This window comes from Erpetoichthys calabaricus, chromosome 3 (genome assembly GCF_900747795.2).
Source record: "Erpetoichthys calabaricus chromosome 3, fErpCal1.3, whole genome shotgun sequence".
Classification (NCBI taxonomy): Eukaryota; Metazoa; Chordata; class Cladistia; order Polypteriformes; family Polypteridae; genus Erpetoichthys; species Erpetoichthys calabaricus.
This window is the reverse complement of record NC_041396.2, coordinates 180,416,177-180,433,310: the sequence shown is the minus strand read 5'-3', so window position 1 is coordinate 180,433,310 and position 17,134 is coordinate 180,416,177. Positions and strand designations below refer to the sequence as shown.

At 36.7% G+C, this 17,134-nt stretch overlaps 1 protein-coding gene across 1 annotated transcript; it reads left to right on the top strand.

Annotated features, from left to right (window-relative positions):
• Window positions 1-1,493: 1,493 nt before the first annotated feature.
• ndufaf4 (NADH:ubiquinone oxidoreductase complex assembly factor 4) lies at window positions 1,494-6,767 on the top strand. Its single transcript, XM_028797568.2, has 3 exons — window positions 1,494-1,763; window positions 3,811-3,905; window positions 6,253-6,767. Exons 1-3 carry the CDS (start codon window positions 1,628-1,630, stop codon window positions 6,559-6,561), a joined length of 540 nt encoding a protein of 179 aa, XP_028653401.1. The 5' UTR covers window positions 1,494-1,627; the 3' UTR covers window positions 6,562-6,767.
• The last annotated feature ends 10,367 nt before the right edge of the window (window positions 6,768-17,134 follow it).

The window sequence follows — 17,134 nt, the reverse complement described above, 5'->3', positions numbered from 1 at the left end:
AGGCATACAAGTGGGGAAAGTTAACAGCACTAGGCAACATCACACATATTTTTCAACAGTGGAAAGAAAATGGTCAACCAAATGGAGTAGAGCCTAACAATTCACAGAATGTATGTCAGCTTAGATTTCAACTTAGGATTCATGCCTTGTCGATGTGGCTGTATTAATTTATCTGCAGGTATTTGCATACAGCAATGTTAGGTAAAATCTGGCAATAATTAGACATAACTAACCTCCATTTGTATACTGTGTTAAAGTACTCAATCTAAGGCAACAACTGGTTTCAGTCTTTTTCATTTCATAATTTTTAAAACGTCTGTCATGATCAAATTCAGCTTTATTGCTATATTTCACAATTTCATTGGAATACTTTTCTCACAAGTGCCATTAAAGCGTAAACAGTAGGAACAAATACTATTCATCAAAAGGTAGGATCAAGTAGGACAATACAATTAACTGTTGTCCAAACAATGCTCAAGCATAGAAACTGTCTCAGAAATGAATAGTCTGTCTACTGAAAACATATATCTCCTTGCTTCTTCATCATATACCATAGTCCTAGAAATAGTCTTTGTAGTTTTGTCCAGTACAGCTCTGTTTCTGTAATATGCAATTGAATGCAGCACACATTTCCAAATGCAGCCACACAAATACATAAAACTGTATAAAGATCTTTGACTTTATGTAACCCAAAATTCTTTTAACGTTTTTCAGGTACACTATCCAGTACTGAACAGTGATTTGTCCTCTTTGACTCCCAAGAGCAGACAATCAACATGTAGGTCTATCCATTACGTTTATTGTCTATGTGCTAAACATTTTATTCATTTACATTGAAATTAATTTAGCCTATATCCACCCAAAACATAATTTTCTGCAAGTGTTTCTGTAGAGATTTTGCTAGCATTTTTTGCTGATCAACCTGGTTCAGTATCATCTGCACTTAATATCAATCATTAACATACAATTCAAAAAGACCAACGCACCATGGTCTTTTTTCTACATACTATAGTGGTGTTGACAAGTTGTATCTGCCTAGGGATGTGTCACCAACAGAATGGGGCAACATTACATCATGCACTTGAGCAGCTACAGGGGAGCCTATTAAAATGGCAATCCTGCCAAAGTCACTTACGAATTTGATCTAGTGCACTAACAAGTAGTGGACCTTCATAGGACAGTGAGCTAGCTGAAAGATCAATGAAAAACAGCAGGAGTCCATCGGCACCAGCGAGCATCATAGCAGCACAGTGCTACATTGGTGTCAGAAGTGGGCTACGGATAAAACCTACAGTACAACCTAACATTCCATCATTCAAATGAGCAGCTTCAGAGCCAACAGCAGGGAAGACTTACAAAACGCAGCAAACACCGACAAGGTTGCTTATGAATTTCAACAAATGCAGCAATAGCTAACCAAACGTGTAATCTCCACATCATTTGAAAAGAAGAAAACGTCCGCTCGTTCCTTTACGCGCCCTCATCAACGTCACCTCCTTTCGCATTTTCTCGCATAGTTTGTCACTTCAAGCTTGCCGTTGCGGAGCCGTTAAGTTTGTCCTATCTTGTTTGTCGTACCGGCGGCAGCTGCTTGTGTGCCGTATTATCACGACCCCGTGGGTAAAAGATGGGGTCGCGTTTTACACGAGCGCTTAGGAATTTTAATTTGGAAAATCGTGTTGTCAAAGAAATCAGTAAACCAAAGCCGTCAGCAGCCCCGCGTTATCCTTCAGATAAACACCAATTTGAGCAAAGCAGCGAAGGTGAGGCAAAGCTCCGCGGTGTCATTGAAAAACACGTGAAGTCCTTGCACAGCTGCCTCACGTTCTGCTGTTGTGCGAGGAAATTACACAGAATTAGCACTTGAGTGGTTTAACGCATTTGCACATTTCTATATAAGTGTCTGTAAGTTTTCCTCCGAGCGTTTAGCTGCCTACTATGAGTAAAATCGTGGAAATATTATTTTGTATTCAAACATATTACAGTTGTTTAGCATAAATCACAGAAGGGACTGGAAATTTTTTTTTAAATTTTAGTTAACGTATCAACGTAAACTTTTGTTTCAGTAGAAATGTATTAGTGTTGCATTCTTTGGTTTTGGTAATTTAAAATGTTGAGAGTTTTTTTAATTGCAATTTTTCAGACCTTTGTTAATAAAAGATTAATAGTGTGTTTAAAGTGCTAGTAATAAAACTGGCATATTTTTGAAGTGCACAAACTCGTGCATGGCGAAAAGTTTTTCCAGTAGCTGTATAACCTGAAATGTATAAATATGTAATAGTTAAAAAAATACAGCTTCAAAAACATTTCGAAATTGTGCAAACATACATTTAAATAGATAGATAGATACTTTATTAATCCCAAGGGGAAATTCATATTCTCCAGCAGCAGCATACTGATACAAAAAAAACAATATTAAATTAAAGATTGATAATAATGCAGGTAAAAAACAGACAACTTTTTATGTTAACGTTTAACATCCCCCCCCCCCCCCCCCCCGGGTGGAATTGAAGAGTCGCATAGTTTGAGGGAGGAACGATCTTCTCAGTCTGTCAGTGGAGCAGGACCGTGACAGCAGTCTGTCGCTGAAGCTGCTCCTCTGTCTGGAGATGACACTGTTTAGTGGATGCAGTGGAGTCTCCATAATTGATAGGAGCCTGCTTAGCGCCCGTCGCTCTGCCACAGATGTTAAACTGTCCAGCTCCATAGTCTTTTCGTTGAAGTTAGTGATACTTTTTAAAACGTTTAATAATGCAGTAAATTAGCGTTGATGAAATCAAGACATACATATCATAGTTGTCACCTGTTTCAGAAAGCGGCCATCCCGTGTTATACAGTGTGTTGGAATATTTCACACATTCAGTCCAAAACCAAAGTGCTGTTCAGTCCAAGCTGTAGGATACTCAAGCTACATTCTAATGTAGAAAGACATTTAAACCATGATCACAGTTTGAAATGATGACCAAGTCTGACAGTTTATCATTGCAATTATGACATTTTTAAAGTTTTTATTGTTATTATGTACCATTTTTTATAGTGAGTCTCCTTTCAAAGCACTTAGAGTTGTGACAGTCTGCACATATTGAACAGTTGGATGTGATAAGTGATTTGTTTAGGCAGAGTCAGCCGTGATGATTTATTGTGCAACCTTGTGAAGTCCAGGCTTTATCAACTAAGCCACTCTCTCTGCCTTGTACTATACATACACACAACTTTTTATTTTCTGTAGGATGCCTTTGTCCCCTTGTGTATCTATCTATCTATCTATCTATCTATCTATCTATCTATCTATCTATCTATCCATCCTAAAAATCTTAAAAAAAAAAAACTGCTACGTGAGACTGTCTTGGAGCTGTCATTCTGTGTTTGCTTTATACTGGGTCTCAAAGGATCACTGTGCAGAGAAACATTTTTTGTTCATCTCTATTTTTGCAGATATTTTGGCATTGTATTTATGGATAATTGGGGACAAATTAAGTTTATCTATCTATCAATCAGTATAGCTCTGATATTTTAAAATGATTACTGATAGTTTGTTTTGTACATTGCTGAAGATTAGTTCATTTAAGTGTAGTGTTTGGATAGTGTTAGGGCCGCTCTCCTCAATATAATGGCTGGGTAGAGTTGGTACAGGAAGTTAGTGGACAGGAAATGGCACTGTAACGGAGAGTAAAAACGTAATGCCACCATATTGTGTCAAACTGAAAGGCATGAAATACAGAGGTTTGGCGTCATTAAAATAGATATTAGTGAACTTTGTATTTTTAAAGACAACTTTTTTTTTTTTTACATTTTCTTTTTTCATCATAGAATCTATAATCCATGATGACATCCATAAGAAAAATGACCATCTATTAAAATTATTGAAGACAATATATGTTGAGACAAAAGATCCTTCTTTAGAGGTATGTCTGGTCAAACAAATATACTACAGATGCTATGCAGGAAGAAATAGATAAAATATGTATCTACGAAAAGTATAATTAGAAGTTTGATTCTTCTTGGTTTGTTTCATGCGATGGTTTCTTCTCCTGCACACTTTGCTTGTTCAGTCCTTGTATGTCTTCCACTGATTTTTGTCATCAATAAAGGAAGTGCTGTGAATTAAACCATGCCTAAAACAATTAGTTTTATGCAGACAGGCAAACATACATCCTCAAAACCGTCAAATCCATTTCAGGAATGCATGCTGATTGAGCCTGTCCCAGCCAGATGGTGTGGGTTTTGCCATCCCAGGGCACATTCATGGCATGACAGCTACACTGGTGCCAAGTTAGATTTGCTGTTTAACCTGAACCTGCATGTTTTGAGGATGTTGGAGAAGAACCCATAGAGACATGCAAAGAATGCACAAATTTTACTCCCACAATCCCCAGACATTATTATTTGACAGAAATAAAGCGTTGCACTTCACAGGAAGTTCCAGTACAAATTTACAACACCACACAAAACAGAACTACTGCAGCATACTCAAACTAGTATTACCCAATTAAGGTAAGTTGGGTAGTAACTAGTCTTGTTATGGTTCCAGTCCATCAAAGGGAACATTTTTATACACACACTCACATTTACATTCACATAGGACTTGTTTGGAATAACCAGTTAACCTTAACTCATCTTTGGGGATCTGGGAGGAATGTCGGAGTATCCATAGAAAACATCACACAAACATGGGAAGGATGTGCAAACTCCTTACTTTGCATATTTCTAAGTTAAAAGATTATATTGGTTACACTGGCATATATTATTGTTGAGACTTTTTCACAGATTTTTATATAGGGGAAAAGAGTGGAATGACAGACTTTTTTTTTTTTGTAAAGTGCCATCCATCCATCCATCCATCTATTCATCTGCAGAAGTTGGTTGAAATACATTGATCATTTGTTAATACTGACCTTTGTACAAAGTGAGTTTCCAAATGCATGTTCAGTTTGGGGTTGTATGGTCTTTGTAAATTTATAATAATCATCCTTGTAAGTTTCTTTTTGCAGGTTTACTTCCCTCACAGAGTTTTTTTGTTTTTATTTGTGAATGTGCGTTTTTTTAAAAACCTGCATTTCATAGGGTCAGATCTCATACTTTTATAACAACATAAAGGAGATTGCACAAACTACATATGTTTCAAGTTGCCATATAGTTTTTATTTTATAGGTATAAAGCTTATTTCATGCAACCAATGATACTTCTCATTGGCCAATTACAGAAGATATTTTGTCGAAGGGCTGAGTTTATTTTTCAAGTGTATAAAGAATACTGATTTTTATCCTAATAATGACAGAAGAACACTATTGAATTAACAAAGCTGCTTAAACTTTGGGTCAGATTTACCTTTTTTGTGTTACATGCAATTTAAGAAGCCAATCAAAACTTAAATTTTAAGATATCAGTTGCTTATAGAATTATTTATATTTATTTTATATCTTTACAAGCTCAGAGTACCGCACACCCTTACAGATACAAATCAAAATAACATTAAATAAAAAAGAACACCATACAGAACACAAGCCCTGCAGTGAGTAGGTATGTAGAAGCCTATACACATTATATATTCTATAGAAGGGCACTAAAAAGAGAAAGAGAGTGGGAAAGACTAACAGCCCCACTAAAGCGAGGCAGATAAACACACAAATGCATGGTCAGCTTTATATATTAGATCAGGTGGAACTGTGACAAACTATTCCAATTTATTTGCGAGATTCGTTATTGTTCTTGTAATCAGAATGCATAATAGTGTCTTTTAATTCTCTATGATTTTTGCCAAGTAATACATTTTTAACTTGTTACAGTCTCTGCTTGTTTTTATTTTTGTTTTTCTATTTTGAAAACAGACTTTAGTAATGTGTTTTTTATGTATGTGTTAAATAAATGAATAAATTAGAAGGCTGTATGTTATCAGTGGCAGCATGATGGATTGTACAAGAATTATTAACAGCTGTATCTAAGTGACCCTCCTTTTTAAACACAAGTCAGTCATTCAGAGCAGTGGGAAGTCCCCCAGTAGCTAAAGGGTACAATAGGCTGTTGGACGAAGATATTTTAATATTATGTATGTCGCCCTGAACTAGATTAAGTTTGGCCATAGATGGATGGACGGATGTATGTTTTGTATAGTACTTAAGTCATTGTACAATATTTTGTTTCCACCACTGTGTAATGCATATCTGCTTACTTAATGTTTTAACCTTGTAGAAAGTGTAAGAACTGTTGCCTTACCCATGCAAATATATTTTGTACATTTATCTGCATGTTTAGAAGAGGAAACCAGATCTGCCTGTTTTGATGGAAGTGGAGCACAGACACCCTAAATTCAGTCTACCAAATGAGTCTTTACAAATGTTAAATATCAAAACAATACCGAAAGGAAAATTAACTGTTGTTGAAGCTGTGATGATCCTGAACAATCATAAGAAGTCTCCAGCAACCTGGACTGTAGAAAATATTGCCCAAGAGTACTGTTTAGATTTAAATGAAACCAAGGCAGTTTTAGATTTTTTCATTCCTTTTAATGTGAAAATTATACCACCTAAACAAGACAGCAAGAAAAAAATAAAAGCCACATAGCACTGGTCCACTGCCTTCAGTTATGGACAATAATAAAAATAAATGAGTTAATATTATCAGGCCTGTCATTTTTTCATTTACTTGGAGTTTTTATAGAGATACATGATTTGTTTTTTTGTTAAACTGTGTATGTCTGAACAGGATATATTTATCTACTGTGTATGGTATGCCTGCTAAGAATAAAGATATGAATGTACATTTTCTTATTTGCCGTAATTTTCTTATTATTTGCTCTAATGTCCTATGTGACACTGCTGCATCATATTTATATTTCTATCAGCTTAAACTGTAAATGCACGATTACTGTATCTATACTTGTGCATAATAAAGTTGGAGAGAAACTGTCTTGTTAAGAAAAAAAAGAGCAGTATTAGACTCTGTATCTTCAAAAACTGCCATAGAAATTGTTTAATTTAACCAGGATTTTTACAGACTTTTGTCAAGGGACCAAGCCTATTGATTTGCAATTTTTGTATGAGTGTTTTTTGTGATATCATTTATTTAAATAAAGGTAGAGGTACTTGGTGGTGAATACGTGCAGTCACAGTCTCAAAGAAATTTATAAGTGAAGATAGCTGGCAGCTTGAATGCCCTACCAAAGCACATAGTGAAGGGTGAAGGGAAGTAAATTAACGCACTGAAACCACAATAAATCTGTTAAGGTTGAAATGTTCCAAGGCATTAAGCCACCTCTGCACCAATCTGCTTGACGATACAGCTTGCTTACTTCAGCTGACCCAATGTGTTTTGTTTTAAATTAATTATTATTCAATTTATTCCCTTGATTCAGTTTTTGGTTCATTTTAGTCTGCATCAATTTGAGTATATAAGTTAATGTGAACAATTTTGTATTATTGCACATTACAATTAGTTGTATAGTATTGTAATATCTTCTGTTGAGTGATTTTCTATGGTATCAGTAAAGTGTAATTTATTTGGAAGTACTGTATGGACCATTCCATACCAATTTTTCTCATTTCATTGCTTATTTTCTCTCCGTAAACCTGCTCACAATCCAGGTTGTTACTATACAGCAAGTTTCCATCAATGTTTTTACCTTGTCACTTCTTTCAGGTTTAATATTTGGTAGAGAACCACATCAAATGAGATTCCAAGTCAAACTATATCACTCACATAAATGCACATAAAATCAGACTTTTAATATAGTATACTTTTTGCTCCTTTTTTAGTAGTATTTTGAAGCAGGTAAGCTATAATGAGTGACATATTTGCCTTAAAGTTTACTTCAATGTAGTGTGACCCTCAGCACTAATAAATGTTGAATTTCCAGTATGATTTTGTGTTAGTAGTACCTTCGACCATGCTACAGCACCAGGTTAACTCAATAATCTTTGCTAATCACAGTGAAAATTCTAATTAATTATCACATCACAGGTAATTAATAATTTAATGCAACTTGTATGTTTTTATTTTGAATATCAGCAAGTCAGTCAGAAATGCCAGCAGATCTAATTCAATCAGTAGTTTGAGGACTTAAACTTGACTAGTTTATATAGTGCAGTTAAGTAGCAACTATATGTAATCTGTTTAGTTTATTGTACATTCATCTTGCAGGACAATACTTTTTTTGGGGGTGGGGGGGTCATCTTACTTTTATGGAAACATCGACATTTTACTAAACAAAGGCAATAAAATGCATTAAACATTAATAAAAAATATCAGAAAATACAAACTGGCATCAAATTAAAAATATAAGGTAGGTAGCAACCAGCTAATAAAAGAAGCTGAACTGCATAATCTTCAGCATCATTGGATCCCAAGTGCAGGCTGATTTGTTACAAGTCAAACAGAAGATATATGAGTTAACAATGTAGTATTCTGCTGGCACAGAATCAAGTTCTCTAGTACCAGTTGGTGTATGACAGAAAGCTACAGCTTCTTACTGAAGTCTGTGCGATGGTAAAAACTGTTTCTGTCACACATTTTCTGGAGAAATCTGGGCATGTCCCTTTTTCTACTAAATAAGGTCCTTGGTATCATATTACAAAATGATACTTTAACAGTATCTGTGTTCACAACAGATAGCAGATTATGCAAGGAGATCATTGTTTATTTTGGTACTCCCAGAACTGACCAGTTAACTGATACATAAATAAATACAGACACTTGCCAGAATAAATTATGAATGTGTTCCTGACCAAAATAAAAGCCATGTGTAACAGTACCAAGATCAACTAATCCAAACTTCATTTTGCACCATTATCTTGCTATGCATTTTAATATTTGTTAGTTGCTTTTTTTTAATCAATCTTTTATAATGTTACCCCTTTGAGATAAAACCACATCTAAAAGAAAACAGTTAAGCACCAAATACAAACACAATAAAAATCAACATTCTTTGGCCAAGAGCTAGACAAATACCTGTTACTGTACTTTGCATAAAATCTAACGGTTTATAACAGTAATTGTGTAGTTAAAATGAAAATTAACAAACGTACTTGTCTAATGTCTCTGTAACACTTGTGTTAGATATTTGTTTAACTATATTATTTGGCCTATACTCATAACTTATGAGTATGGTCAGTTATTTATAACAGAAAATAGGTTATGTCAAATAAAGATATATCATCTTTAAAAACCTGCAAGTTAACTGTAGATAGTTGTGTTGCAGAAATGTTGAGGTGAAGTACATTCATGTGAAGAAAAATACACAACAACAGTGACAATAATTTCATGTTCATTAATATCTTATTTTTGAAAATAAAATTAAATATAAGTTTAATCAATATTCATCATGAAACAGATCTAGATGTAGTGTGCATTCAATTTCAGTCCATCAATTAGTGTTGCATTTCTTTTTTCATCAGCATATATGGGTCACTTGTAACATTTTGCTTAACTGACCAGGAGCTGCTTGTTCATGTTCAGAAGGTCATTGGATAGATAGAACACAGCGATGTGCACTTCAAAAGAGGAGCTCACACTGGTACCTGAAGATCCCTTCTAAGTGTTCATGTGGGTAGTTTGCTACTGAGCATTGATGTGCTGTATTTATTTAAAGTTCCATCCATCCATCCATTTTCTAACCCGCTGAATCCGAACACAGGGTCACGGGGGTCTGCTGGAGCCAATCCCAGCCAACACAGGGCACAAGGCAGGAAACAATCCTGGGCAGGGTGCCAACCCACCGCAGGACACACACAAACACACCCACACACCAAGCACACACTAGGGCCAATTTAGAATCGCCAATCCACCTAACCTGCATGTCTTTGGACTGTGGGAGGAAACCTACGCAGACATGGGGAGAACATGCAAACTCCACGCAGGGAGGACCCGGGAAGCGAACCCGGGTCTCCTAACTGCGAGGCAGCAGTATTTAAAGTTCACTTTTAAGTAATTACTGTGAAACCACAGAAGCATCCCAAAAGCCATGTGAAGTCTTTAAATTCATCAGGTGGCACCAGAGGTTTCCAAGTGGAGAGAAGGCATCATTGGGATTAAAATGGACATATTTCCTGTGCATGATTATTAGGATTCAATAATACTGTGCTATTTGTGCATCCCTCCATGTTCCTCAGTGTTTGCTCCATGCATTTTCTTGGAAGTAACTGCAGCCTGGGCTTAAACACCTCAAACTTGTATTTGGGAGCTGACTTAGGCCACAGATTTCATGGGCAGAAAGAGGAAACTTAAGTGTCAAGTACTGTACATGTCCCTGCCTTGATTGTGAATGTTTAAACAACATTTTAAGTATTGGCAGGAGTCAGCACAGTTAATTAAGTTATTATTTTAAATAGGTTGTGCTTGTCTGTTGTTTTGACGTAGCTGAAGATCAGACCACATTTTTAGAAGTGATTAATGCAGAAATCCAGGTAATTCATGTGAGCTCAAGTACAAGGATCCTCATGTATAAGGCAGTGCATAGAATATACACTAAAGCATGGCGTATGGACAAAAACAGAAATATATGCACAGAAGAGTTCAAATGTTTGCTCTCTGGAAATCTAAATCGACTTAGAAGCCAGTTATCATTATCTGTAAATACGTGCTCTCTTCAATTGAATTGAATTCCTTTATTGTCATTGTATGTTACACTGAGGTTACATGTGCAGCTCCTCCATAAACTTATTTTCCTATAAAATGATAACAAATAATATGATAAAAAAATTAAATATATAAAATATGAAAGCAGAAGTACAATATGTGTGTACATATAGTGCTGATAGTGCAAATGGTTCATAAAGTGGTTCCGTTGTGCAATATTACAGTTGTAGTGCAAGTTTACAGTCAGGCAATTGTAATTATAATTACAAACAGATCTACCAGGAGCACTTGGACTGACTTAGTACGTTTAGTGCTCTTTGGATGAAACTGTTTCTGAGCCTCGAGGTCTGTGCAGGAAAGGCTGTGAGGTGTTTGCTGGATGGGAGAAGTTCAAATAGACTGTGGCAGGGGGGAGTGGAATCTATGCAGATACTGGTGGCTTTCATGAGTCAGCGTGTGCTGTAAACATCTTCCAGAGCTGGAAGGTGTATCCTTTGCTGTAAGCTGTAATCCTCTGCACTCTAGACACACGTGCAGCTGTGATACCACAAATACAATAAACAGGTTAACATACTCTCAGTGGTGCACAATGATTATATTGTTATGGAATGATCACAATCAAGTGCCTTAAATTTGTAAACGATATGCAATTAACTTGTATTTGATAAATCCCACTTCATGGATGTTAATCTAGAAAAGAAAGATCACAGAAACAGTAGCTCTGCTTTGACAACTGGGTGCCACAGTTTGCAAAACTGACCAGAAAAGTGCATACTCATAGTGTGAGGCTGCCATGAAAATGTGTGTGGCTTTACACCAAGTTTAGTTTTTATACATCTCGAAGTGAGAGTGGAAACAGGTGTATGCAACATTTTTGTGCATATGCACCATTTATACTGTTGACTCATTTTTTTGTCTGACTTTTGTTTTCTGGTTTGCTGTTTTGGTCTTTGTGATGACTCCTGCCTGTCGTCAATTATGAATTTTTGTCTTGCATTTCTATCTCTCAGTCCTGTGTTGCACACATTAATCTCAGGAGACCAGAGTCTCATAACATAGCCAAAGAGTCCCCATCTACTCACTTAAGGGCAGAGGAAGCAGCTGGCTCTTGATCTCTACCACTGTGAGCTGGTTTATGCCAGGCTTGACTCCAAAAGAACCTTGTGCCAAGGTTGATGGATTTTAGAGTCGATGAAATGCCTCCGAGTGCTTCTGTCTTACAGGTAAGTGCTGTCTATCCACCCCTAACCTTTGCTTTACACATGCTCTTTCCATTGCCAACATCTCTTCATGGCTCTGCTCCATTCTGGTAGTCCACAACCAAGCAGTTATCTTCTCTTGGGTCCAGTCTGTGGATTTTACATTATACGAGAACAAAAAGACTACAATTCTCGTAAAATTCTATGAAAAGACTACGATTCTCATAAAAGACTGCAGTTCTATCAGAATTCTGTGGAAGCCCTAAGTCAGTGGTGGTGTTATAAATTGTGGAATTTTCTTCTGTTTGCATCACAAAATCTCAATTTATTTTGAATATACTGTCTTTTTTCACAAGCCCAGCAAGGTGCAAGGACATGCAGCCTCTTGTCCCACTGTGATTTTTGGGCAGTCCTTTAACACTTGCCTTCTGTGCATCTACATCAGTACTTGTTCAGTGTTACTTATTTTGTTGTGATTGCTACCTTGCAAAACTTTAATATGTAAAATGTAAAACATACTCAAATACGAATTTGTGTTTAAAAAGTCAATTAATAAACTTTCAAGATCTGCAAAATCACAATGAAAGAGATGCATCCTACAGCTCTGTTTTAAAGCAGCCAGTGATGGTGCTTGAGCTGATGTTGACGGCTCAATCACCCATTATAGACAGCTTTGTCAGGGGGAATACTAGAGAAATGGAAAATGTGGATGAAATAAGGAAGTCACAAAGATATGTGGGTGTAGTAGAATCAAATCACTTGTATATTTGGAGAAAAATCTGCTGCTTAATAGGCAATCCATATAAAGAAGAAAGCTTAGGGCTTATAAGGGAATACTTTATATGGGAGGCCAACCAACAGAGAGTTGCAGTAAACCAAGTGGGATGATACAAAAGCATGGACCAGCTTCTCGGCATTGTGCATTGACTGAGATGTTTCTTTATATTTTAAACAATTTATTTTTTTAAATTTTCAAAAAAAGAACAAAAACAAAAATAGTAGTGCCTAAAAGGCAAATCTGTGCAACCCAAGCCAGTCCGTGATCCAGTAATTGTAAATCATAACAAAGCCAATGTTCGTAAACTATCAAGAGTCAAAAAAAAAAAAAAAAATCACACAAGTGGTTATCACAAAGATGAGCCAAACAACAAAAGTCGAAACTAATGCAACAACCCCATCATCTGGGTTTCCTCAGACCAACTGTATATAGTAGTGCATACGGTCCCACAGCTGCAGTGTTAGTCCCCTTGGCCTCAACAGAGATGGGACATAAAACACTGAACTAATAAATACTTAAACAAAGTACAACAATAAAAAGTAATAGACAATATGTACAGAATAAATAAAATATAAACAGAAGGAAAACCATACCAAATTTACAAAATATTTAAAAAACAAAGAAAAGACAAATGTGCTAGGAATGAGACTTTGACTTTTTTCCTAACAGTTTAGGATTGTGTATGCTCACATCATCCACAGTGTGCAGACCTGATACATACTGTATGATTTAATGTAACTCTGCTTGGGATCTTCTTTGCAACTAATGTCTGCACAAGGCCTGTTCCTACTGCAGTGTGTGTGTGTGCTGCATTCTGCCACCATCAGTGTGGGTTTCCTCCACTACAACATCACACTGAGAGTCTTTTCCAGCCTCATCTGTAATTAAAGTCGTGGGGGTGATTTCAGCCATTTTCTAATATGAACATTGAATGCTGCCTACTTTGTAATAATCATCAACATTTACAACTTTGGATGTTACCATCAGCACTTACTAAAATGAGTATGAAACGTAACCATACTTAGTAGAAGAGCATCTGTCAATCAAAAAAAACACTTCTGCATAAAAGAAGTGGTGAGGCGGCCTTTTGATGGTATGCACCAAAAATCTGGAGTACTTCACCCATAGACATATGCCAAACAAACACGGTACTGTAGATCATTTAAAAAAAAACTCCTAACCTTCTTAGGTTACATTTTTTCTTGAAAAAAAAAACATGTAAAAAGCATTACATTGCATTTTGGCTTGAAAATTACACTTTCATTAAATCTCATCTTTCTACTGTAAAATGTGCACAATCCAACGTCACAGTGAGTCAATAGTAATGTGATTCCTTGTGGATTTTCTTTCCAGGCTGATCAGCTTTTGAACGGCACACTGCACAGGTACAAGTGATGCGAGTGTCACTTTTGGATTCATTAGAATCATTTTCGATTTCACTTCCTGAAGAAAGATTCACTTCAACATCACTGCTGATAAAAGGCTCCTCAACATCACTGCTTGTATCGCTCTCAAGAGTGTGCAACACCTGAGCTGCTGAAAAACATTTCTTACGAGATGCCATTATGAGGCTAGAAGAAGATGTGTCCACACCATTGCCCAAGTAACACTCGGAACTAACACTGTTAACATTATCACAGCCTGAGGAATTGGGTCTAACGCTCTAACGAGACACGTCTACACCATTTTCCATGTAACACTCTTTTAGCACTGTTTTTACAGCCCGAGTGACACTCTCGTCAAATGCTAAGGAGGCTAAAACACCACTTTGTTAATTTTGCTTTTTCTTAGTTATATTTTATTTCTAACCTTTATAAATGAGATAGGCATAGAAGTATCATACTCTTCAATGAATCTGCAACCATTATCAATCTTTGCTTTTCTCTGTTTTCTGTTCTGGCTCTTATCAGGTGGTGTTCTGTGCCGTCACCGCCTGATCAAAGTCCTGATGTTTGTATGAAAGCAGATACATCAACTTCCTACGAGACCCACTGCACCAAATCCTTTAAGACGAAGCCTAAAATACATTAAGGAACAACTTAAGTATATTTATGTTAGGTAAAATGGCCAGTGAGGGCTGGGTGGTCTTTTGGCCTTAAACAGATTTTGGTTTTTTTTCTCCAGCATATCTGAAGTTTTTCATTTTTTTCTGTCCTCCCAAGAAACCTATCCTTATAATCGGACTCATCTTTAGAAATCCTACATATAAGAATTGTACTTCTCTATTTATTATGTATCTATTATAAGAGGGCCCCACTGAGCTCCAAACCCCAGACAGTATTGCACAGACCCAGTCCCCGGTTAAAAACCTGTACTTTTATTCAATAGACTACCTTTAACAGGGTTTTCTCTTGTGGATACAAGTTAACACAGCAGTTTAAATCTTCCTCTTCTCTCTCCTTCACTCATCCTAGGTGAGTGTTGTCCAGCTCCTCTCCCAACTCCAACTTGCCAACTGACCTGACTGAGGCAGAGCTGCTCCTCTTAAACCAGACCCAGAAGTACTTCCTGCACCAGGGCATTGTCCTTAGGAAGCCCTTCCAGGTTAGGCAGCAGCCCCACAACATAGGGATCACAAATACCTGCAGCAACCCCTGGTGACACCCTCAGAATCCAACAGGGCCAACCCCACTGGACTACATTTCCCAACCTGCCCTGTGGGTGTCTGTATGGGTAACGTAGCCCAAATGTGCTGCCAGCTAGTGTCTAAGGGGAGCGAATAGTTCATACTGGCTTCCCAGCCAGGTAAGAATCCTCAACTGTGCTCTTCCAGGTCACCAACATCTCCGCTGCTGTATTGACACCTTCTGCCAATCCCCTGGTTGGTTCAGTAAACACTTCACCTTCCTTCTTGTCTAGTTACTGACTTGGCCTCCTGGCCGGGTAAGGAACCTTGAGCTATACTGGTTGGAACGCCAGCCAGTGCTTAGAGTTCTTTATATATTACTGATGCTGATAGAGATGCTGTTGTAGTAACTGTTGTTAGCAACTCTTACAACACCGTTCAGCTCTGTTAGTGGACAAATCCAGGAAGGTTATATTTAAGCTATATAATCCACTAGTGAGGCCTCATCTGGAGTGCTGGGTCCACCTTTGGTCTCCATATTATTAACATGACATTACAGCACTAGAAAATGTCCAGGGAAGAGCAACTAGGATGTGCTTCATCAGTACCATGGGAACATTAAAGGCACTGATGAACGGACAGCCAACCCCACTGCGTTCATCAGATCATAACTGTGTGCAACTTATTACCATTTATAAACCAGTCTTTAAAAGAGAAAATCCAGAAATTAAAACATATAAAAGTCTAAGAAGACTTGGCTGTTTTGAATGCATTGACTGGACTGTTTCAAGATTCCTGTGCTGACATTGACAGACTGACGAATACTGTAAGCAGTTTTATTAAATTCTATGAGGATGACATAATCCCTCGTAAATCAATCAAAATATATTCTAACAAATAGCCATGGATGCCACAGACTTAAAAGAAATGATAACAGATGAAATAGGGCATTTCAGCCTGAAACATTAACTGAACCGAAAGAAGTACAGAAGGAGGTGAAACGTGAAATTAAGCAGGCAAAGCCTTATGTTTGGCACTTTCCTGTTGGAAACAAATTTCCCTGTAAGATAATAATGTAAGTCTGTCTATCTATCTATCTATCTATCTATCTATCTATCTATCTATCTATCTATCTATCTATCTATCTATCTATCTATCTATCTATCTATCTATCGTAAGAATAATACAAGGTCAGAAGGGGTTGGGGCACTTTGGTGATCCCCATATATTTTTAGGTGCTTATATGGGATCCATGCAGGAAGAGGCAGGTCCAGTAGGGCAAATGACAGAAGTGACGTCAGAGGTGGAGCGGGTCTCAGTCTTCCATCCTGCCGAGGGAGAAGAAGAAAAGGCATTGGGCAACAGCGCTAACCCTTGGTCCAGAGGGGAATTACTATTATCCCTACTTTTAACTGTCCCCAAAACACATATGTCAATGTCAATTTATTTATATAGCACATTTAAAACAACATAGTAATGCTGTGGCTTTACAATAATAGAATAAAAGAAAAACAAAACAAATTAACATAAAACATAAATAGAAATAAAATATATGAACATAAAATAAAATACATAATAAATAGAAGTAATGATGTGTGCGTGACTATCTATCTATCTATCTATCTATCTATCTATCTATCTATCTATCTATCTATCTATCTATCTATCTATCTATCTATCTATCTATCTATCTATCTATTCCAGGACTGAGTTGTGTGAGCTATGTATAGAGGCTGAAGGTGTTAAACCGTTTCAGTTTAGATATTAAGAGGTGAGATGATTAAAGTGTTTAAAATTATGAAGAGAATTAGTACAGTAGATCCCTGTAGCTACTTTAAAATAAATTCTTCAATAAGAACGAAGGGACACTGGCACAAGCTTGAGGTCACATTTCGCACAAATGTTCAAAGTTTTTCTTTACGCAGATAATTACAGATATGTGGAATAGTTAGCAAATAATCGAGATGAGAGTAAGACTTTATGAATCTTAAAAGCTCAACTAAATTTTTTTGGGGAAAATTA

Bases quoted from the DNA above. Each gene is read 5' to 3' on its own strand.
- ndufaf4 (XM_028797568.2), top strand. From the start codon at position 1,628: ATGGGGTCGCGTTTTACACGAGCGCTTAGGAATTTTAATTTGGAAAAT. The intron at 1,764-3,810 runs GTGAGGCAAAGC...TTTTCATCATAG, and splicing joins ATTTGAGCAAAGCAGCGAAG to AATCTATAATCCATGATGAC. The intron at 3,906-6,252 runs GTATGTCTGGTC...CTGCATGTTTAG, and splicing joins CAAAAGATCCTTCTTTAGAG to AAGAGGAAACCAGATCTGCC.